Source organism: Astyanax mexicanus, chromosome 18, assembly GCF_023375975.1.
Source record: "Astyanax mexicanus isolate ESR-SI-001 chromosome 18, AstMex3_surface, whole genome shotgun sequence".
Classification (NCBI taxonomy): Eukaryota; Metazoa; Chordata; class Actinopteri; order Characiformes; family Acestrorhamphidae; genus Astyanax; species Astyanax mexicanus.
In genome coordinates this window covers 4723478-4748534 of record NC_064425.1, presented here as the reverse complement: position 1 = coordinate 4748534, position 25057 = coordinate 4723478, and the positions used below count along the sequence as shown (strand labels likewise).

Genomic DNA, 25057 nt, shown 5'->3' with positions numbered 1-25057 from the left:
TTACTCTAAAAATTGATTTGTATATGTATGTGTATTGTATAGGATTGTGTGTGTGTGTAAATGTATATATTACTGTGTGCCCAAATATGGATTGGCACTCTGTCCTGTGTAAATGCTGTAGTGCTGGATGCAGTAGTCCTCCAAGTGGACGGTTGTTTCCGGTTGAGAGTACGCTGTGCGCTATTGGCTGCCGCTTCTCACGGGTTTGTGGATGAGAGCTGAGTATGAATAGTAGTGTGTAAAAACGTGTAAATTGTAAAGCCAAAACTAGACAAAATATATGCAAATTAAGAAAAATATATGTATATTACGCAAAAAAATCTGCCAATGGGGTAAGCAAAAGGTTCTTAGTAAGATTTCTTACAAAAAGCAATGGCAAAGTCTCAAAATGAGTGAAGTTACTCCTAAATCAAGTAGAAAAGTCACTGTTTTTGGACACAAGAATCAGAGTAACTTGATTGCTGCTTGATTGTTGTCACGGAAATGGGGGTGACCCAGGCAGGGTGACGAGGAAAGCGGACACAAGTGCAGGTAAGGGCGAAATAAATAAATAATTTATTAAATAAATAACAAGGAAACAAGGACACGAGGAACAAGTAAACATGAAACAAAGAAACACAAATAACCAATAACAAACGAGCGATGATAATAATAAACAAACAGGGAATATATATATATATATATATATAAGGGAAATAAACTAGAAAATAAATAAGGAAATAAACTATAAACGTGAAAACAAGAAATAAACGAGAAACAAATGACTAAGGTTATACACAGGGAACATAGAGCTAAACAAGAAACTAAACTTGACAAGGAGAACTAAACTAAGCAGGGCAAAGGAGAAAACAATGGAAATAAACAGGAAACCAGAAATATACACGAGATAAACAGAGGTAAACACAGAGCAAGGACTTGGGCTATGAAACGCGGTGAAACAACAGAGAGACAAAACAACAGGGGAAGGTGCAAAGACCGACGGAGACAAAGTGGCAGTGGAGGGCTATTTAAAGAAACAGGAAACACTATAATTAGAAACACCTGGGGAAGGGGCGGAGCAACAAATGAGAAACAGGTGGAAAAGTACTGAGACGGGAGACACAGGGGAGCACAGGTCACGTGGGGAAGACACAGACACGAGACGAGACCAGGATGTGACAATTGTGCTTATTTTGAGTTCGAATTACTTTGAAAAAATAAGGTACAAATTCTAAGTAAGAATGATTATGATAATTATCACTAAAATAAGCAAAATAATCTAACAATTACAATGCTTAGTAAGACAAAAAGTCTTATCAGAGAAGAAAATAAGATTTATTGCCTTAAATTTAGAAAATTTCACTTGCTAAGATTTTTTTTTTTTTTTTTTTTTGCAGTGTTTCTAGAAAGGTTCTAGAAAAGTGTAACTTAATTTACTTGTGCAATAATGTAAAGGGAGAAATGGTTATTATATGGTTATTCTTAATTTTAAGAGCTCAATTAGTGCTTAATTATATAATTACTGCAAAGGTTCACAATTATAATGGAATTTTTGTGGAATTTGGGGTTTTTTGGTCATTGTATCTATAAACACTATACACACACACAGTGCACTAAACCTACCCAACACACACTGAAGCTGTTGTGAGCAGAACATCAGAACATGCACTGTGCATTTACAGCTACATGTACGTGCTCTTCTCCCGACTCCACAGTGAATTAGGCTCCGTCCTCGTCAGCCCATCATGATGGCATTTCATTCCCCATTGGCCACAGCTCACGCAGCGGACCCCACGCCGAGCTAATCTACCAGGCTTTTATCTCTCCACATGGAACCAAACTGACATCCGCATACATGGCCTCGGTGCGCCGGGGTGTGTATTATTAAAGCAGGCTGAGGGACCGGACATGAAAGAGCAGGACCGGCGGGTGGGGTGTGTGTGTGTGTGGGGTGTGTGTGCGGGGAGGCGGGGCTATAGAGCAGGACAGAGGGCAGAGGCAGCATGCAGCAGGGCAGGAACGATGCTCTAAATGGGACAGGTGGCATCGCCAGCATCAGGCTGAAGCTCCGAACCGCAACACAACACGCCGGCCAAGAGAGAGAAGGGCTATAACAGGTGACGGCACAGGAAGTAAAGAGGGGAGCGCTGAGAGAAAGGGTCATGGAGAGCTGCGGGGCCATCTGGACAACAGACAGGACAGGCCTCTAATGTACGCGGCCTCCAGAATTTGGAACATGTCCTCTTATAAAATTTTCCACAAACAGCTCTGGAAAAAATAAATAAATAATAAGAGAGCACTTAAAAATGTTAAAAATGTGAGTTTCTTTGATTTTACCATCAAACCAAGCTAAACTGCTTGAATTTTTGCACCAGGAGTAAAGCCGCATAAAGTTATCCAAAAGCAGTGTGCAAGACTGGTGGAGGAGATCATGAAAACTGTGATTAAAAACCAAGGGTTATTTCACCAAATATACATCTTTTTTGTTATTTCAGTCATTTCTCATTTTCTGCAAATAAATGCTCTAAATGACAATATTTGTATTTTTATTTGGAATTTGGGAGAAATGTTGTCTGTAGTTTATAGAATAAAACAACAATGTTCATTTTACTCAAACAGAAACCTATAAATAGCCAAATCAGAAAAACTAATTCAGAAAGTGCTCTAGCATTTTTTTTTTGTATTCTCACGGTCCAGTTTACACCCAAAGAGCAATTTTAAAATAGATAAATATGACGACAAAATGAAATAGAATAAAAACACAATAGAAAATTAGATAAGATGAAAGGTGAAAAGGGAGTGTCTCAAAAGTGTCTCAATGAGGGTGGACGAATTTTCTTAACTTGTCAGGTTTTACAGTTTTAAAGTGTTTCTTTTCACTTCATATATATACATATATATATATATATATATATATATATATATATATATATATATATATATATATATATATATACACACACAGTATAAAAAGCTATAGCTCATTTTTGAGGCTTTTTTTTTTTTTGCAGTGTAAAGAAAAGTATGGAAGCTGAGGTAGACTTCACGCTGAGAAAATGAAATATGCCTGATAATAAGCCAGCTTCTTATCGCAAACCCTTTAGTAACTTGAACTCAACTTGTACTTTCAGTTCTAGCGATGAAACTAGCAATAAATGTCCATCCCCTCACGCCTCAGTGTGTGGAGAAAACGTGTAAAATGGTCCTGGACAGCGCGGCGGTGGCAGTGGGAGTGGGAGTGGGCTGCGGAGCCGTTCCTGATGAAAAATTAAACCACAGCCGAGAGTGGAGAGCCCATTGTAAGAATAATGAGCCACCTTGTCTTGTGTGTGTCATTTGCCCAGCCGCAACTCCATCATCCCCACACACAGCAGCATAAATGCCCCCCTCATCAGACAGATATATGAGGCTACCTCAGCGTGCTTTACCTAAGGGCGTCCAAGCACATATTGGAAAAAGCCCTGAAAAATATCCGGACAGGAACTCATTATGTGGGAAAACACTGTTGATGTCAAAACGTGGACTTAAGACACAGTTCGAGCCCATTTATCTATCGAGAGCGGGAGATTAGACCCAGGTCTAAAGTCTATAAGGTGTATTCCTCTGGTGATAAAGATAATAAAGGTCTGTGGGCTAGACGGACCACAGAGTTTCACTTTCTCACCTAAGATATAAAAAAATAAATAAATAAAATAAAAAAATGGGGTTAGCTAATGATGTTCAGTCAGTAGGAGGTTTTATTTATTCAGCCATTTAATATAGATGCATTTCCTGCCACAACATTTTTTAAAACCTGACATCCACCTACAGCTTTCCAAAACAAACCCACATTATAGGAACCTATGCTTATATAATACAACACCCTGTCCCTTCCCCACCTTTATCCAGCATAAATCTCCATCTTATTTCAAATGATTTTGACTAGAACATCGAGGCCTGTCATTATAACTGTATTTTTGGATGATATATTGTGCCAAAAAGAATTTATTGTTTCAATAAATTATATTAATACTGTAAATTCATGACCCTTTAATGCCATTTTTACTAAATGATAACATGTACCACTTTAAAATAAGGCTCCTTTATAAAGGGTTTATAAATAGTTTACAGATGAGTCTATTAATGGTTATTAATTAGGTTATAAATCCTTAATAAGCAGTTATAACATATAAATAGAAAGGTCAACAGTCGTGACAGTGGCCTGTCGTGTATCACATACTGATTCTACTTTCATTTACTCACTAAACCTCAGATCTCACTACTAGATGCTTGTCTTACTTTGTCTTTTCCATCATTATCATTTCTGTTTATACCTTTATTCAGTTAACTATAACACATTAAAAGACTTAAGTGACTTATGTGTCTATAATAGTTTATGAAATATGTTTAAAAGTTATTTTTCACTGTAGTTTGTATTTATATGTTGCAGGTGCTTATTAATGTTTTTAAAAGTATTTACAACTTAATTTATAACCACTTATAAACTCCTTTATAAACTATTTATAAACCCTTTATAAAGGAGCCTTATTTTAAAGTGGTACCTGATAATATAATTCCTAGGGCAATGTCAACGTAAAAGCGTTATTGCATGCATTTAATCTGGAATCAGATATTTTGACCCCAACTTCCACCATAATCTGCCCCACACATATTGCTATTCTGGAGTGTTATTTATTTGGGGTGAGAACATGATCTGATCTCTAGCCGACCCAGCTATCAAATATACTTCTTTTTAATTGAGCTAAACTGCTGATAAGATGCAGTTTAACCTGATATATAAGCGAGATAAAACAGTATACTGCTATGAACAAACACTGTCTCTGCTGCTGCTCCATGCTGTTTACACACTACATTTACACACTATACACTGCTTTTTAAAAATGTTCATTTTCCATACTATTACAACGTTTAGTTTTTTATTTTATCTCTAATTTTTATCCTATTTTCTCCCTAATTTACACAGCCAATTACCCAACCCACTCATTAGGACTCCCCCTATCACTAGCGGTGCCCCAACACACCAGGAGGGTAAAGACAAGCACATGCCTCCTCCGATACATGTGAAGTCAGACTCCGCCTCTTTTTGAACTGCTGCTGATGATGTAGCATTTCCGAGTAGCATCACAGCGCTAACGCTCTGAGGAAAGCACAGCAGCAACTTGGTTCTGATACATCAGCTCACAGACGCAGCCTTGTGCTGACTGTTTCAACTTTTTCTGATTTTGGGTTATAGAATTACACACTTTCAAAGATTAAATAAACCTTTATTTACTTAAAAATATTCAGATATTAGAATTTTGAAATATAGAAATATTTAAACAAATCTAAAAATCCTAAATAAAACAGAAATAATAAATACAAGATATGGGTCAGTTTTCTGGAATGGGATTAATCCTTGTTGTATACTTTATTTTCCTTTCACGAGCTATATTTACATGCAAAGCTTTCCTCCAATCTGAATAAATTAATTCTGATTATAGAATCTGACTGTAATGTTTACATGAGCACTTTCCACCCAACAGTCTGAGTAAACTCTCCGTTTCTATTTATGCTACAAGTAATCCGATTAAACATGACGCTTATATGTAGTATTGCTTAGTGTACACGTAACCATGACAACAGCAACGAGCATCACGTGATCAATAAAATTACTCTATTCCAATTGAGGTGTTTACACGGACATGCTGTACTCTGAGTCCAATTATTAGTGGATTATTAGGCTACATGTAAACGTAGCCAATGGAAATTCCCCATCCACATATCTACAGAAGCACCATAGGGAGCATTCTGACGAGGTGAATCTCTGTGTGGTGTGGAGGCTGTAGCACCTCCGACTGGAAGAAGGTGAGAAGAGTGGTGAGGACAGCGGAGAAAATCATTGGGACTGTTTTCCCTGCTGACTTCTGGTAAGAGATTCAGGAGTATTTGGTGCAGGACCACCAGGTTCTGTAACAGTATTTTCCCCTAAGCCATTAGACTGTTGAACTCCTAACACGATTTTAGGAAAGACGATTTTAAGGAAACTCTGACCCATAAGTCATCTGAGCACTAGTTGTCTAGTGCTGCTACATAAAGCATTGACATATGTTTATATATGTTTATCTAATTTTGTGATACTATGTATCAAACTTTTCTTTTTTTTATTAAGTCTAAGTATATCTAAAAGAATTGTAACATCCAAAACCAGGTTTACTATGTTTGCCTGGGAAACTGCTCCAATGGGTAATATTGAGTTCAGCAAAATGATTGAGTTCATGTCCATATATTGTGCGATAAATCCATAATGTAATTACTGTGACAGGCCTAGGAACATAAAAAAAAACCTCTCACATCCAGAAAAAAGAGAAAGTACACTTTTTTCCATTATTGATCAGTTACTGCTTTCATTGCTTTGTTTCAATCCCGACATTATTGGCCGATATCCACCAGGTTCTGATCATCACTATCGCATGTTTATATCCATGACCTGAGAGAATGAACTCTTCTGCACAGCTGATTCACAACATTTCAGCCTGGTCCAGACTGCCCTGCAACGCCCTGAGCTCCTCGCTGCCCACGGTTCGACTGGATTAGCCTGCGCGTGTTTGAAGGCTAGTACTGCTTGAATGCTAATCCGAGGCTAAGACTGACAGCTATAATGCACTTCTCGGATTCACAGAGGCTCTGCAGATAGCGGAGAGAGGAGATATTCTTCACAGATGAAACACGCGTCTTAGTTCAGCTTTATGATCACAAAAAAAAAGCAGGACCTTTGCAGGTTCTGCTGTGGTTGTGTGAAAGCTAATGCCGTACCCGCTCCTACTTACCCAGCATATCAATTATAAGGCACCGTTTGATGGGAAAAAAGCCCAGGCACCTGTCAAAAGTTGCAACTATTGGTGTGCAGAGCACTTCCATTTAACCATTTATTTTGTGTTATAAATGGCAATCATCTCGAAATGTCAGCGCCTAAAGCTACCCAGCACTTCAGCAAGACATTATGGCTTAATTGATTTTTTTTAAAGTGGAGTGCTCCCTATCCTTTATCACTCTTTGCCAGTTCATCAAAAATGCATTACGGTTCTAGGTTCCCTGGACCTCCTAACATTGATTTATTTGGCCGGCGTTCCTGGTACTAAGCTGCTGTCTTTATTTGAAGAAGCCTGATTCAGACCTGAAGCTGCCTGCATACATATATATATATATATATATATATATATATATATATATATAGCACTGGAGCACACAACACTGGTGATTTCTCAGCTTGACCTTTTCAATACTGTTCAATATCACTAGTTTATATCCTCTATAAGGGGTTTTCACACCTGTTAACATGTTATCAGTTAACATCCCAACATTTACCGAATTTTTGCACTATAAGACACACTTAAAATCCTTTCATTTTCCAAAAAAACATCAGTGCGCCTTATAATCCTGTGCTCCTTATGTATGTATTTTACCAGTCAGGTATTAAGGAGCAGTAAAACCACTTAGTACAGAGTTATACAGGAGTTTCAGTTTAGTTCTCCAGCAGTATGAGCATTAGACGCTAACTGCGCTATGTGCTAGCTCTTTGGCCATCCTGAGGTGAGAATTATCAGCCTGTAGCCTGCTGGTAACCCCAGCTAGCACTGCTGGAGAAGCATTAGCATTACCTACTAACTGCGCTAGCTCTTTTGCCATTCGTGGGTGAGTCTTATATCGGCCTGTAGCCTGCTGCTAACTAGCTGCTAACTAGCTAGCTAGCATTAGCATAACCGTTAGCGGTTAGCTGCTAATGTTAATGCTCTAGCTTTAGTGAAAATCTGGAAATGTAAGCTTACTGTAAATAAATGGAAGCGCTTTACTCACCCAAATAAACACCCAAATTACAGTTTTGTTTACTTAACTTAGCTTAGCTTAGCTTCAATCAATCAATCAATCAATCAATCAACCTTTATTTTAAACTCGGAAGTACATTGAGGGTGACCCTCATTTTCAATGTAGCCGAGCAAATACAATAGTGATTGAAAAAGCAAAATTAAAAGCAAATATTTAATATTTATGAAACAGAAGAATAAAACTGAAACTAAAAAATAAAACTATTTAGTAATAAGAATAAAATTTTAAAAAATTAAAAATTTAAAAATATATAATAACAGTATTACTGATAAAACATAATTAAAAAAAATATTAAAATAAAATAATTATAAGAAAGTAAATACAAAAACAAACATAATAAAATAAATAAAAATAAATAAATATATAAATAAATAAATAAATTATATAAAATAAATAAAAGGAATATAAATATATTAAAAAATAATAAATAAAAAAATAAGAGAACTTAGCTTAGCTTTACAGGTCTCGCCACCCAACGGCGAAACCTGCTGAATTAGAAGGACAACATGGCGACACCCTTGTTCCTTACTAGAGTCGCATAAAATATAATGCCTTATAATCCTGTGCACCTTATGTATTAAAAATAGATCAGAAAATAGACATTTATTAATTTGGTGTGCCTTATAGTGTAAAAAATACATTATTAATGCATTTTAGAACTTCTAACACTTGTTGCTAATGTCTTAGAATGTACTGTACTCTACAGTGAGTTCACTTAGCGGCCATATTTGTAACATGACCAGGAAGTTATCTTTAGTCATGCAAAACTAGCCTTATATCTGTTTGAATAGGGAGAGACCAAAATACTGGAAACCAAACATTACATCAGAAACGTTCGACTTGTAGCGGCTGCTGCGCCAGCACAGATCTCCACAGCAAGAAGATACCCATCCACTCTCTTGCACAAACCAGCAAGCCGATTGGCTCTTTTTGTTGTCTTGAATAAACACCAAGAGTAGTGTTCTAAAACTACAGTCAATAACTGGTCTCCAAATTAAGAACATAACTTCATAAATAGAGTAAATAGAGCTGGAATCGACCTGCTGTACAAACTCAATGTGTATTCTTACATTATCGATTAGAATGTAGTCTGCATTCGCATTTCTAGGCTTTATGTAATGCGTCGTCACACATTTTTTTTTTTATCACAACTACATGTGACACCCAGACTGTGTAGTCTGAAGCTTCTGTGTTCACATACTTCATGTGTGAAGCATGTTTCAGGCCATATGGAGATGCATATCTGCTGTTGGAACTAAAATTTGGAATGATGCTAACATGGATAATAATAATAATAATAATAATAATAATAATAATAAATAAATAAAATAATATAATAATAGTAATTTGGTTTGCTGCAGTCATGTACTGGGCTAATAATGCAGTAGTATTGTGAGGAGCGGTGAGCTGGAGGAGGACAGTGGCAGATTGGGAAAAGATTCACTCTGTAAAAATGAATCTCCAGCGCTGAGGATCAAACGGGTGACAGGAAGAGGATTTGACAAGCACAACCTGACAAGTGCTGCAGCCGAGCGGCTACTGAGTGTGTTATCAGCGGGGTGATCTTATTACAGCGGCCTGCCCGCCTGCCCTGCACAAGCCCCTGATCCTTCACCCCCTCCTGCTGTCTGTTACAGCTTATACTCCATAAACATGCACCTCTCTCTCTTTCTCTCTCTCTCTCTCTTTCTCCTCTCGCGCTTCCACTCACCCACATACGCAACACACACAGACACATACAGGGGTTGGACAATGAAACTGTTAAAACACCTGTCATCATTTTAGTGTGGGAGGTTTCATCATGGATAAATTAGAGCAACCTGGTGGTCAATCTTCATTAATTGCACGTTGCACCAGTAAGAGCACAGTGTGAAGGTTCAATTAACAGGGTAAGAGCACAGTTCTGCTCTAAATATTGCAATGCACACAACATTATGGGAGACATACCAGAGTTCAAAAGAGGACAAATTGTTGGTGCACGTCTTGCTGGAGCATCCGTGACCAAGACAGCAAGTCTTTGTGATGCATCAAGAGCCACGGTATCCAGGGTAATGTCAGCATACCACCAAGAAGGACCAACCACATCCAACAGGATTAACTGTGGATGCTGTAAGAGGAAGCTGTCTGAAAGGAATGTTCGGGTGCTAATTAGGCTTCGAATTGTATCCGAAAAACATAAATAAAACCACGGCTGATCAAATCACGCAGAATTCAATGTGCACCTCAACTCTCCTGTTTCCACCAGAACTGTACGTCACCACAATAAATTATTGTGGTCTAAAAACAGGTGTTTCAGTTTCATTGTCCAACACACACAGGCAAAAAGACAGGAACACAGGAGGCACAAAAGAGAAAGAGACAAAAAAATTAAATAAAAGGCAAACAGGTGAGATGGAAGCAGCACCCTGAAGCCGAGCTGGCATACGGTACCTTGGGCAGCGTCAGGGTTGATGGTGGTAGTAGTGGGTGGGGGGGTTGTGGCGAGAACATCTAGATGGGAAACAAAATGAAAAACACACACACAAGAGGCAGAAAATGAAAAAAAGCGAAATAACCCCCCAAAATAAAGCATTCTGAAAGGATTGAAACGTTAGTAAAGTAAAACACAAGAGAAACCTGACAGATCTGTGCCTCACCTCTTCCGGAACAACCGGCAGAACACCGCTCACTAATTCGCTCACTTCAAAAGTAGTGCTGCCTGTGATCCTGACACTTCTATAGTGAACCAGCGCCTCCGGCATTATTATTGTGTTATCTTAATTAGACAACCTGAAGGCGAGCTGACCTCTAAGAGACGTTTTGTCTATTTTCATGTAAATAAACCAGCAAGAAAAGCAGTGAACAATAGAGAGAGAGAGACACTTCTGCTTAATTACGAGAACAAAAAAAGATACGGTTACAAAAGCAAATGTGACCTGCAGTGGCGTTTCAAAAAGATTATGATAATCATTAAATAACCTCCGAGGACTACTGACCTTTTATTTTGTTTAATTTCCCAACATACAGCTCTAAAAAACATAAGACCACTTAAAAATAATGATTTTCTCTGATTTTACTAAATTGAAAACCTCCGAAATACAGTATAATCAAGAGGAAGATGGATGATCACAAACTGAGCATCAAACCAAACTGAACTGCTTGAATTGTTTCACCAGGAGTAAAGGCATAATCTTATCCAAAAGCAGTGTGTAAGACTGGTGGAGGAGAACATGATGCCAAGATGCATGATTAAAAACTGTGATTAAAAACCAGGGTTATTCCACCAAATATTGATTTCTGAACTCTTAAAACTATGAATATGAACTTGTTTTCTTTGCATTATTTGAGGTCTGAAAGCTCTGCATCTTTTTTGTTATTTCAGCCATTTCTCATTTTCTGCAAATAAATGCTCTAAATGAGAATATTTTTATTTGGAATTTGGGAGAACTGTTGTCTGTAGTTTATAGAATAAAACAACAATGTTCATTTTACTCAAACATAAACCTATAAATAGCAAAATCAGAGAAACTGATGTGCTCTCTTCATTTTTCCAGACCTGCATACAAAAACCCCAGTAGACTTGGACAAAAAGGTAATGTAATTAGACAAGGAAACTGAAAGCAATGCAAAGTCTTTTGCAGTCAAACGAGGCCTAGTTGGTGCAAGTTTTTTATATATTTTTTCTGAAAGTTTTCTTGGTCTACCAGACCTCAACCTGACCTCTACCATTTAAGTGCCATTTCTTAATTACATTCTTTTTCAGAGAGCTTGGCAGCTGCCTGGGGAGTCCATGACTGCTGATTGTTGGGGCAAGGTTTCAGAAAACAGGGTATTCATAAAGCTTTGAAATCACCTGTTGTTTCCTTACAATACCCGTCAACAAGCCACAGCCCAAACTAATTACAGTCTAAGGCCTTGGCAAAAGCTCTGAAAGCTTTAATCTTTTTCCAAACCTTGGAAACCTTTGTTTTTGTAATGTTACAGATCAGCGTTAGACCCTCGTGGGAAATTATATAGGGACGGGCTTTAAAAGTAAAGGCAAAATCAGAAAATCAGGTTGCCTATGTACAGGAAAGAGTCAAAACCAGTGAGAAACATGACCAGATAAGATCCAAAACACTAAACATGAGACGAATAGATGTGAAACACGAGTCAACGACTAAATACAGAGTCAAAACCAACGTAATTAAAGCAAAAGTGCAAGAAAAATAGACCAAAGTTGTGCCGTTTTGGTACATAGCTGGAATACAGTGATAAAGAATTACCAAAAGCAGTTCAAAAAAGCAGTTAAAAAAAACAAAAAAAAACAACACAATTAATCAGGTAAATGGTAATGACGAATGTGAGAGTGATCTGTAATTGGCTGAGTCCGAGTGCACATGATCAACAGCTGCATTCTGGGAACTGTAGTGTTGTAGAGGAGATTGTCGACTAATTGAGTGAGTAAAGTCCATATTCTGGACCACACAGTCTGAACAGGAGTGACAGTGAGTGACTTTTAATGATCTGTTTGATTAATCTGTTGCAAAAGCTTAAATCTTTTTCCAAACCTTTGAATCCTTTGTTTTTGTAATGTTACAGATCTGCGTTAGACCCTCATGGGAAATAACATAAGGAGGGGCTTTAAAAATATAGACAAAACCAGAAAATCAGGTCAAAACCGGTGAGAAACATGACCAGATCAGATCCAAAACACAAAATATGAGACTGGATGGATGTGAAACACGAGTCAACGACTAAATACAGAGTCGAAAACAATGTAATTAAAGCAAATGGGCAAGAAAAATAGACCAACGTTGTGCAGTTTCGGTACAATGCTGGAATACAGTGGTTAAAAACTGCCAAAAGCAGTTCAAACCATCAGTAAAAAATAAAAAAACAACACAATTATCAGATAAATGGTAATGACGAATGTGAGAGTGATCTGTAATTGGCTGAGTACGAGTGCACATGATCAACAGCTGAATTCTGGGAACTGTAGTGTTATAGTAAAGTCCATATTCTGGACCACACAGTCTGAACAGGAGTGACAGTGAGTGACTTTTAATGATCTGTTTGATTAATCTGTTGCAAAAGATTAAATCTTTTTCCAAACCTTTGAATCCTTTGTTTTTGTAATGTTACAGATCTGCGTTAGACCCTCATGGGAAATAACATAAGGACGGGCTTTAATAATAAAGACAAAACCAGAAAATCAGGTCAAAACCGGTGAGAAACATGACCAGATCAGATCCAAAACACAAAAACTTGAGACTGGATGCAAAACATGAGTCAAAGAGGAAAAGTAAATATAGAAAATAGAGTAGAGTAGAAAATAGAGTAAAAAACAAGGTAATTAAAGCAAAAAAAAAAAAAAAAAAAGCAAGAAAAAATACCAAATTTGTGCTGCTTGATACAACGCTGGAATACAGTGGTAAACATTGGCAAAGAGTTGTGTAAAAAATAATCACAACTCTACACATTTTTACCCGATTTTCACACGGTTTGGTTTGTTACAAACAGCAGAAATGCAGTAATGATACATGAGATGTAGTGATGACCTTTATTAAAGCAGAATACAAAGTATTTCAGCATGAAAGCAGGTATTTGTAATGTGTGACAGTCCTGAGTCCTGAATCATTACTACATCTCTGTTGTTTGTAACAGATAAACCAGATAAAATTGGTAGAGGTGTGATTAATATAGGTGTATTAACCCTTGTGTGGTGTTCGGGTCTGTGGGACCCGTTTTCATTTTTCATCAAATGATACAAAAACAATATTTTTTCTAACTCAAACTCATTGGCATTGGCTCATTTTTTGTGAAAAACATATATCAAAACACATTTTCGATAAACACACACTGTACACCCCCCCCCCCACCATTTATATTACATACAGTATGTTTGGCCAAGGGCTAATAAACATTGCTTCATTTGTAAATATGAAACTAAACAAATTTTCTACTCATATCTTGAGTTTAATTCATTTTCTTTTACATTTTATTAAAAAACTAATAAAAAAAGAGTAGCACTTTTTAAAAGAAATGTAACATAAGAAAGGTAAAGGGCAAATATTAACCATGTAAGCTGTTTATATTGCTTGCAATTTAGGTGAAGCAAGCATTTTAATGTAAAATTGCTTAATTTTGCTGAATTAAATACAAGTAACAAAGTAAACGAGTAACAAAAATATGAACACCACACAAGGGTTAAACACCTTCCTCAGTGTAAATTAATGCACTGCTTGCAGGCTGCTATGCCAGGAGGCAGGCTATGCAGAGTCTATGTATATATGTCTATGTTATTATTATCAGTACAGTAATGGCGGCACTCGGAGCTGAAGCTAGTAGTGTTGTAGGATGTAAACAGTAGAGTTGAATAAGGTTCTTGTGCACTTTTTAAGTTATTAATGCCTTGTTTTAAATGGCAGGGCTCTCCGGATTCTAGTAATGAGGTGTGGAGCTACTTTGAGCTGAATAATGGTGTAAAAAGCGATTTAACAGGGCAAATTATGCTCCGAAGCGGCTGTTGTTAAGAGTACAAAAAGCACAGGAGAGCGGAGTTGTGTTATTCGACAAAAATAAGTACTTTTTATCACGTTTTACTACACCAAAAGTCCATTTTACACCAGAGTTCTCCTTTAAACACTTTTAAGCTAACACCACAACACCACACAGCATTAGATTTTTCATTTTATGCTAATATCTTTTGATGCTAATCCCCATTATTATCAATTTCTATCTAAAAACAAAGTTCACTTAGTGTTCTGTTGTGGTTTTAAGGAGCCACAGGGCTACAGTAAAGTACATTCTCCACAGTCTCTGCTGTGGATTCCCCAAAGTGCGACACAATCTGAGGAAAAATCAAAGCTTTTCTCTTAAAGCTCAGTGTCCTGATGGGGTACAAGAATACTTCAGTTTCCCACGAGTGTCTATAAAGAAGGAAAACAGATTGTTTTTTGAGAAGGAAGTTAATGTAGCTTTGTAAATTTGTAGCGTGCAGCAGTGCATGATGTTAGCACACGATTAGCGTGGGCTATTAGCGACGAGTCTCTAGAGTTTCGGTTATTTAAAGAGCACCCACAGCCGCGAGATCTCACAACACAACATTCACAACAACCAGGGATTTTCACACAAACAGTTAAAGCTAAAGAAATGCAGGCTAATGCAGAAAGTACACTAATGAATTTACAACAAAGTTTTACAACTTTCTCATGATTTATCTTTTTAAGGAATGATGTTCACTGTGTAAAAATGCACCTATTGACTTTTTCTTTTTCGGACTTTGCAATTCTGCTTTTTTTTTTTTTAACATTATGCAATTACCCAATATAATGTAAATGTTGATCAAATATTTGTCAAAATTTTATTTTCTGTAGTTATTTTTACATTTTATTTAATGTATTCTCTCAAAAATGCCTGTTAGGTTTTTTGCTTACCATTTGAGGTCACTGGATTTTGTACAGATTAAGTTTGTTCACTGTTTAAAGTTTTGACCACAGATTTGGGGTGTGATTGTTTAGCTGCAGGGTCAAATATCATTTAGTTTCTATAAGTAATCACTGTGCACTTTAAAACTTTAAAGTATATATATTTTTTTACTTCCCCAGAAAAAAAATATATTTAAAAATATATTAAATATATTAAAAAATCTGAAAATATAAAGATTTATAAATAAATCTCTATAATTTCTTTTAAAAAATATGTGTTTTCTGGAACAAGTTAAAGTAATATCTATAATTTTCCTGCAAAGCTGGATCTGACCCTGCTAATTTAATGATCATTTTGAGCACGTAAACCATCCTGTAAGGCAACCAAGAAATTAAACTTTCTTTCTGCTACCATTATTAAATAGAAAAAACAAATTATACAGTCAACACTAATGTACTTAGTGCACAGAGATGTCAGTCTGCCTGCTCTGGACTCTGAACTACGCAACAAAGACTCCAATTCCCAGCATGCACTCAAATCGGACTTCCCTGACTCTGCTGATCATGTGATGACGGTGTTCCTGCTCCCCCAGTTACTGATTGCCTTCACCTGGTCTGTTTTGTATAAATACCCCTTAGTTTTCTCTGATCCCTGCAGAGTACTGAATCTAGCTTTCTAGCTCTTTTACAATGCATTTCCCTTGTTTGGTGAACCTGTTTTTTTGTTTCCGACTCTCGATTTTCGCCTTGCCCTCTCTATTGTTTTTTCCATTGCCAGATGTTTTATGTATTTTTGACTACTTTTTTTTTTGCCAAGCATGTTCTTAATCAAAGTTTATGGCGCTACCTTGCCTGTGTCTGTCTTATTATCATTTGTATTGTTACTCTTATTAAAGCTTTGTGGTTGTAGTACTGAGCTGCAACTCTTACTTATTAAACCACTTCTAATGTTTTATATCTTTTGAGTGTCTGACCAGACTGAGAAAACTGAAATCAGAGTACTGGGAAATCTAACCCAAATCTTACCTGAGCTGTTTACTAGAGATATTTGCAGGAACATGCATGTAAACACACTTAACATGAATTGTAAAACAGAACAAGCCATTCGTGTTTTGTTAGTTAAGAGCTGCCTTACAGCTGATCTGTAGCAAATCCAATAGAACTACTATGCAAATAATTCACAATTTACAAACCCTTTGTGTGTACAAAAGCTGCGTTGAAGCAGAATGTGATATTACACTCTCTTCCACAGTGTTCATTTTAACATTACATTTTCAGATTGCTTTCATGATAACCAGAAAGAGAGTGTTATTGCAGCACAGGGGGGAAATTATTGATAATACCTTTTTTTTTATGTGCTTTTTAAAGTAGAAAAGAGAGAATTGTGTTGCGTATTTTTTTAGATATCATCCAAACCTCTGAACAACCAGCAGTAGGGCTGCATGATATGTCGTTTAAGTATCGTCATCGTGATGCGTGCATGTGCAATAGTCACATCGCAGGACGTGCAATGTCACTTAAGGCAATTAAATCAATCAAATACGTCATGTTGCAGTGTTTCGATTCTTGACACAAGTAGTACTGTAGATACACAGCACTGTCTCTGTGTCGTCGTGAGTGACGGGCTGCTGCTGCCTGAGCAAGAAGCACGAGGGGGAGGGGAAGCGGTAAGAGTAAGCACAAGGTAACCGCATGGCCTCCATCCACATGGTTGGGCATGTGCCAGTTTTGCACAGATATTTCCAGTTACAGCTGAATTCACGCTTTTAATCCTAGAAAAAAACGCTGTTATTTGCCTTTTAAAAAGCCATTAAATGCCTGATCAAAGGGCCGATTACTGTTGTTTTGCTGTTTTCTCAGGTTTTAAATTGATCTCGGCGCTGACTCTCGGTCCAGACGCGAGACAGCGCATGGGTGGGGGCGGGGCTTGTAGATGTCATGGGCCCTGCATTGTTTAATATTGCGATATATATATAATCCAAAAAAGAACAATTGCAATGTTCAAATGACATTCGACTGAATGTCTATTAACTGCAACTTAACTATATGTTGAATGTAAATTATTCAAAATAGAACATAACCCATAACCCTACACCTACACCTAACCCTTACTAAACCCTACAATCTAACCCTAACCTTAACCCTTAATCAACCCTAAAATCTAACCCTACAACTACACCTAACCTTAACCCTTAATCAACCCTAAAATCTAACCCTACACCTAACCCTAAGCTTAACCATTAATCAACCTTTAAATCTAACCCTACACCTAACCCTAAGCTTAATCAACCATAAAATCAAACCCTACACCTAACCCTAACCTTAATCAACCATAAAATCAAACCCTACACCTAACCCTAACCTTAATCAACCATAAAATCAAACCCTACACCTAACCCTAACCTTAACCATTAATCAACTCTAAAATCTAATCCTACACTTAACCCTAACCTTAACCCTTAAATCAACCCTAAAATCTAACTCTACACCAAACCCTAACCTTAACCCTTAATCAACCCTTAAATCTAACTCTACAACTAACCCTAACCTTAACCCTTAAATCAACCCTAAAATCTAACTCTACACCAAACCCTAACCTTAACCCTTAATCAACCCTTAAATCTAACTCTACAACTAACCCTAACCTTAACCCTTAATCAACCCTTAAATCTAACTCTACAACTAACCCTAACCTTAACCCTTAAATCAACCCTAACCTTAACCATTAATCAAACCTAAAATCTAACCCCAACCTTAACCTAAACTTTAAATCTAACTCTTAACCCAATGCTAAAATGTTAAGATTAGAGTTTGGGTTAGAGTTGAATGTTGGGTTTCATTCAATCATTTACTTACTTTCACCTTTTAGTTCAATTGCATTTAATAAACATGCAGTTTAATGTTGGTTGAATGTCAGTTGTGCATCATCAAATGCACCATCCAAGTAAAATGTTACCTTGAATTTTTCCAATATCGTTCAGCTCTAGCCAGCAGCAAACAGTAGGGCTGGAACACTGTATTACAGTGGCCTCACTGGCATCATTACATTTCTAAAGCCTGCAGAATCACACACATAACGCAGTGATGGCTTCCGAAAGCAGGTGAGCTTTGTGCTGTGGATGTAGAAGGCTGTGTGCGATGTGCCCATCATCATCATCTTTTGCTTTCTCTCTCTCTCTCTCTCTCTTCTTTTTTTTTTTACCACAAATACGCAGGCCCCTTGCTGGGGTAGAGTCACAGCAGGCAAAATTGGCTGGCTGTCTCCACCGCTTTATTGTCTGCGCTCCATCAAAAGATCTCAGTAGGGGCCCAAACACTTCTCAACTAATGATAAAACATCAAGAACGGCATAATGTCCGCGGACGCGGGGAGCTGCGGGCCCGGATTCTCTGATGAAAATATTTCAGGGAGGATTTCATGCCTTGTGACCGGCTGCAGAAGCAGCTATTGGAAATGTCAGCGTCTCCTGTTCGGGAACGAGGGGGAGAAATTGCGAATGCAGAGGAGACGGCCAACAGCAAAAGGTCTGAATGGGATGTGGCGTGCATAATAGTCAAGCAAACAAGCGTTTTCCACGGGCAATTTGCAGGCCGGGTGACTCTTGGCTCGACGTTATGAGCGCTGAAATATGAATGTGTTGTGGACGTGCGATATTTTCCTGTTTTTTTATTTATTTATTTATTTATTTGTAGGCCGCGAGGACGAGAGCGAGGAATTCCAATCAGCACAGCGTACGGGTGATCATCACCAGCGGGATCCTGACAACACTGGTGATTTCCCCCTAATCTCAGCTACCCACTGTCTCTCTTCTGCACCTCCTCCCGCCATGATGTTGCGCACTGATTTAATTACAATGCACAATGTGGTTTTAATCATAGTTTAATTGATCAATTAAAACAGCATCATGTAACATTTTACTTTTACTCTGAAATAAAAGCTTTGGCACGGTGGCTTAGTGGTGAGCACGTTCGCCTCCCAGCACTGGGGTCTTGGGTTCAAGTCCCTATCTGGGTGGAGTTTCCATGTTCTTCTCGTGTCTGTGTGGGTTTAATCCCACAGTCCAAAAACATGGAGATTAGGTAAAATTAGATACTCTAAATTGATCCAGTGTGTAAGTGTGTAAGTGTGTAAGTGTGTGATATGTATGTAAGCTTGTGTATGTGTAAATGTGTGTATGACTGTGCCCAGATATGGATGGGCGCTCTGTACTGGCTAAATGCTGTAGTGCTGGATGCAGTTGTTTCCGGTTGAGAGTACGCTGTGCGCTATTGGCTGCTGGATGAGTGTTGATGTGTAATGTGCTTGTGTAAACTGTAAAGCGTCCTTGGGTTTCTGGGAAGGCGCTATATAAATAAAGTTGAACTTCAAAATAACTGTTATATTCCACTGACCTCTAGACACTGGAACATAATTTAGTTCTAAATAGGTTAAATACTACAGATTTAATTACACTGCAAAATATGTTTTTTTAACTGTAGCTTAAACTAATTAAAGCATAATTACGTAATATTTCACCCTAAAGTAAAAGCTTAAAAATCACTGTGATGTTCCACTGATCTCTAGACACTGGAACATAACTCAGGTCTGAAAGGGCTAATATCAAATTTACAATGTACAAAATCATAAAAAAAATAATTATTATTTTGCTCTGGAAAAATAGAGAGCACTTAAAAATGATGAGTTTCTTTGATTTTACCAAATTGAAAACATCTGCAATATAATCAAGAGGAAGATGGATGATCACAAGCCATCAAACCACCAAACTGAACTGCTTGAATTCTTTTTGCACCAGGAGTAAAGCAGCATAGAGTTATCCAAAAGCAGTGTGTAAGACTGGTGGAGGAGGAGAACATGATGCCAAGATGCATGAAAACTGTGATTAAAAACCACCAGAGTTATTCCACCAAATATTGATTTCTGAACTCTTAAAACTTGAATAATTATGAACTTGTTTTCTTTGCATTATTTGAGGTCTGAAAGCTCTGCATCTTTTTTCAAACATATACCTTTAAACAGCAAAATCAGAGAAACTGATATAGAAACTGAATTAATTATATATATATATAGTGCAACCATACGTAATGTGTTTTGCCAATGAAAGGAGCGTTTGAGAGCTTATTTACAGACCCTCTTTGATCTGTGGGCTGAGGTGAAATCTGGGACAGCGGCGGCTCAGAACATAACAGATGGACAGATAGGCTTCTTTTCTCTGCCAGTAGACTGTAGGTGTGACTTTCAGCACCTGGCTTCTCCGCTTCATGAAAACGTAGCGCAATACCGGCCCCAACATAAGCAACACCCCGGTAATACTGAGCAGAACGGAGCAGACACTTTATCCTCAAATCAAAAATCACACAGCTTCAACCGGGTCTGCATGCAGTACAGAGGAGCCGTGAACTACTGCACCTATGCTCTCTGTATAGAAGCCCATTCTGTTAAATTATGTGTAATAGCAGTATATATAATACTGAAGCCCTCAAAGTCTGAAACGCTGTCGCTTGTGGCTGAAACAAATACAAAGGAAACAGCAAAGGCACCTACTCAAGGCCATTTATAGACACAGCAGATCCTTCATACCGAAAAATCAATGCAATCAGCCACAGCTTGAGCTCAACACCTTCACAGTAAAAGAGCTACTTGCTTTTATGCTCTCCAAGCAGTCCAAGCACGAGCAGTCCAAGCACGAGGCTACGAAAGTCCATGTAATAATTGCAATCATAAAAGGCTTTTATAGCATGGAAAAACAAACCAGCATTTTTGTGCATGCAACTCAAAATTGGACGACAAAGGAAAATGCACAAAGACAAATTCCTTACATTTACTTGTATTTAACTGCATGTAGTATGAATCCAATATACTAGTAAAAATAGTTCACTTTATGGCAGTAATTCAGTTCAAAATGTATAAAAACTCTATTACAGGGGTATTAAATTAGAATAGAGTTCTGTCAAGTTAGAGAAAATTTCGCCAGGCCAGGGTCTGGACTGTCGCCATTTTTAACTTGTGTTATAATTCAGTGTTATACTCTGTATACTGAAGAAGCCTATAGTAGTTCTGTCAGTGTTTTATTAATTTCATCAAAAACTGAAACTGAAAGACAAAACAAATTACACATACTATTCAGTATATTTCAACAATATGTATTGTTTTAAATAGGCCTGCACAATAATTACATTATCAGCCTATCATAAAATAAATGGAAACACCCTGAATAATTTAACTTATCCAGTCTATTAATGTGAATCTGTATGTTAACTTCCATTGCCTGTCATGATAATTACATGAATGACAAATCATACATTCAATATATGGAGAAATGTTTGCTGAACTTGTCCAAAATATCAGCTTTTTTTTTTAAACAGCAGTTTTATTTTATTTAATATGATTACTGTAGCATACTTTATTATGTTGTGGGTAAAACTGATGGGGGAAGTTGCCAATGCTTTTTGTCCCCTGGGGTCCGCCGTAGTTTTGAGGTAGGGTTGTTTTGGGAGTAGAGAAAGAGAGTTTTTTTCTTGCTGAGGAGTTCTGATCAGGTGGAGTAAAGTGGAATATTTTGGACTCTTGTCTCGGTTGTTTCTCTTTAATTCCTCCAAGTAACTCCGCTCGGTTACATTACTGTTAATATGTTTTATAACTGTAGTATTTTAATGTTTTTTTTTCTGGTGCGCACCATCTGTATTAGCTTTTCTCGCTTTATTCTCCGACTTCTCAGCGCCTGATTCGCCTGTGTGTCTCCGCGCTCTCGCATCTGCACAGATCTGATTGGCCGAGGAGAGCGTTTGGTGATTTTACAGCACACGTGATTGGTCTAAGTTTACTGCGCTGAAATAAAGCACGTAAACCATAAAGACAATAAACGTTCCGCCGCTTTAAATGAACGCGGTCAGAATTAAATCCTCCTCAGTAGTTTATCGGCTTGGGTCCAGACTCGGACCGCGGTCTGCCTATTAGTAACCCCTGATCTATAACTATAACTCTATATAAGTAAGATGTATTACACACAGAGTGATCTATTTTAAGCATTATTGTTGATTATGATTATGGCTTACAGCCAAAACCTGTCTTGTTTGTTACCCCGCCCCCTTGTTACTGGCCCCATGTGTTTCTCACCCTCATCTTGTATCATCTTGTATATGTTCGATTTCTTGTAATCCTTGTGCCTGTTCTCGTGTCAGGCTTGATTTTTATATTATATAGTTTTATTCTTGTTTTTCTATTTCTTGTTTTCTTAATTTCGTTTAATCTTTGTTCTAGTCTTTGATATTTAGATATCCAAGTTTTTTTGCATTTCTCATGACACGCTGTCCCTGCTGCTCCATGCTGTTTACAATACTGAGGGTGGTATTGTGCAGCATTCACTGCTCACAGCTGTGCGACTCCGTTTACTACTTCTGTATCTGCGCTGCATGTCCCATTGAAACAGTGTGTTTAAAAGCTTCGGAGGGTTAAATATGTTAATAGTAGCATTTCATTATTTCCAGCTTCAGGTTGCGGCTGAAAGTACATTAAAATCAGAAGCAAACAGCTAATAAATACATGTTGCTGCTCACAGGGGAATTGATTTGTCTCACTAATCACGCGATCTGGCTTAATTAGTGTATATCTTTTATCTCCCTCCTCGTGCGTTTTTGTGTGGGATCCACAGTGGAATAGGGCTAGCAGGTGTGATTCAGGCAAAGCAGTTAATTTGTTGGTAGAGCTAATCAATCTTCTCCTGCTAATTGCATGTTTACTTCTTAATCTGCGGCTCCCGAGTCTTAAGTCGTGGTATTTTACCTGTGTTGAGTCATCAGTGAGTGGATTATGATTAGGAGGAGTGTGCGTTTGCGGAAAAAGGGCACATTTTCTTATTTATTGGAAAATTTATCTGGTCTGATAATTTATAATTACTGAAAACAACCGTTTTTAACTAACTCTAAGCGGTGTACTCTCATGAAGTTGGCTTTTACCTGTGCCAGATTAAGCCTGACAGATTTTATAGAGCGTGGTCGGAGCACAAAAACCTCCAGTATTTTCCATTTGGCGCATGCTGGTTTGCTAAGTTGTTACTGACTGGTTCTTTTACCCACTCTCCTCCCAGTGGGCCCCCAGGTGTGCTTCAATTACACTCACTTGGATGTGGTGAGCCCTGGCCAATAGAAGCAGAGAGCGAGGGGAGAGTATTGATAGAGTCTGTGTCCAGCATTAACCTCTATATCCTGCTGACACCTCTAAGAAATCCCGCTGTCCAACAAACCCTTACTGAAACATTAACTAACTTCAAACTCAACTTTAGCAATTACTGCACAGTTACTGTATCTTATATCTAACATTTCTACCCCATAATTTCATATTACAGCACATTGTCTAATATTAACAGGCTTATTATTACTATGGTTGCGCATTGCCTTAGCTGCGTTAATATTATTATTATTATTATTATTATTATTATTATTATTATTATTATTATTATTATTATTATTATTTGCACTTTCGTCGTCACTCTTCTTCTGCAGTTTTCGAAATATCGACAACGATACGATGTACAGTTTTCGGACAGTTTTGTGTTTGCAAACACAATATAACCTGTTTTATGCAAATATGTAACTTAGCAACCACATAGCAATCATTTAACACCAGAGCAACACCTTAGGAGCCACATTAGCAACCACCTAGCAACTGCCTAGCAACAACATAGTAACCACCTAAGCAACCACCTAGCAATTGCTTAGCAACACCATAGCAACCATCACGGATACCATAGCAACAACTTAGCCACCACCTAGCAATGGCTTAGCAACACGATAGCAACCACCACAGGTACCACAGCAATGCCTTAGCAACCACCTAGCAATACCACAGCAATGCCTTAGCAACCACCTACCAACACCTTAGCAACCACCTAGCAACTGTTTAGCAACACCATACTTAACACCACCGAAACCATGGCAGCATCTTAGCAACCACCTAGCAACCAGCTAGCAACACCATAGCAACCACCACAGACAGCTTAGCAACACCTTAGCAACCCCCACAGACACCACGGAAAGCGCCTAGCAACATCATAGCAACGACCATAGCGAACGGTGGGAGCAATTTTAGCTGCGCATCCATCCTACGTTTCCTTCAGGAAATGCACTTTTCTAGTTACATTTACCATTTGCTTGCCAAAAATGTCACTATTTAAAGTTATTAAAAAGCCTTTTTTTAAAGAAATTTAGTAAGACTTTAATTCTGTGTCGGGAACTGTTTCAGGAATCATCCAGCACATAGAAGGTTTTGATTCTTCTGGTCACAACAACGTCAGCTGGGTCAGGCGGTGTTAATGCCAGGAAATCCACTGTTCCGCTTTAGTCCACCACACTAAACAGAGCAAGACGCTTCTTCTTGTGGTTTTCTTGAACTGTGCAGGCGAAGCATCGCAAATTACAGAAGCCTTTCAAAAGAACTGAAGTCCAACTTTTTCACTTCATCCAAACTTCTAATAGGAAAAGGGGAAGGCTGAACGATGGAATGACAATAACAGTGTGTCCATGGTGAAGCACGAAAGAAATAAGACGTCAGGACCGATCAATGACGCAATTCCCCGTCCGCAGCCCATTTTCGGCCTTGCTTGTTGTTAATCCTCATTCCTGGTTCGACTTTTGTTGCAATTACATAATGATTTAAAAATGGATGTTCTGAACTGTGTCTGTGTGAAGATACCACCATTTATACAAAAATGTACTGTAGATACACTCATCACCAAACAAATGGTTGCACAAGTATCTGCACCCAGAGGGAAGTGTCAGATTGCAATGCTACTGGGACAAAAGATTCTGAAAGTTCCCAAGAACAATAAATGA

The 25057-nt window shown here is 37.9% G+C and overlaps 1 protein-coding gene across 3 annotated transcripts in view; it reads right to left on the bottom strand.

The window, feature by feature from the left end:
- The window catches only part of cadm1b (cell adhesion molecule 1b), a 364886-nt gene that overhangs the window by 34059 nt on the left and 305770 nt on the right, over positions 1 to 25057 (bottom strand). For 2 of the 3 annotated variants that reach the window (XM_022674840.2, XM_022674842.2), the window contains one exon: positions 10273 to 10332. The exons of the other annotated variant lie outside the window; for it this stretch is intronic. In XM_022674840.2, coding sequence (XP_022530561.1) covers positions 10273 to 10332 — 60 coding nt within the window. The remainder of the gene's footprint in view (positions 1 to 10272; positions 10333 to 25057) is intronic. 3 annotated transcript variants of the gene reach the window in all.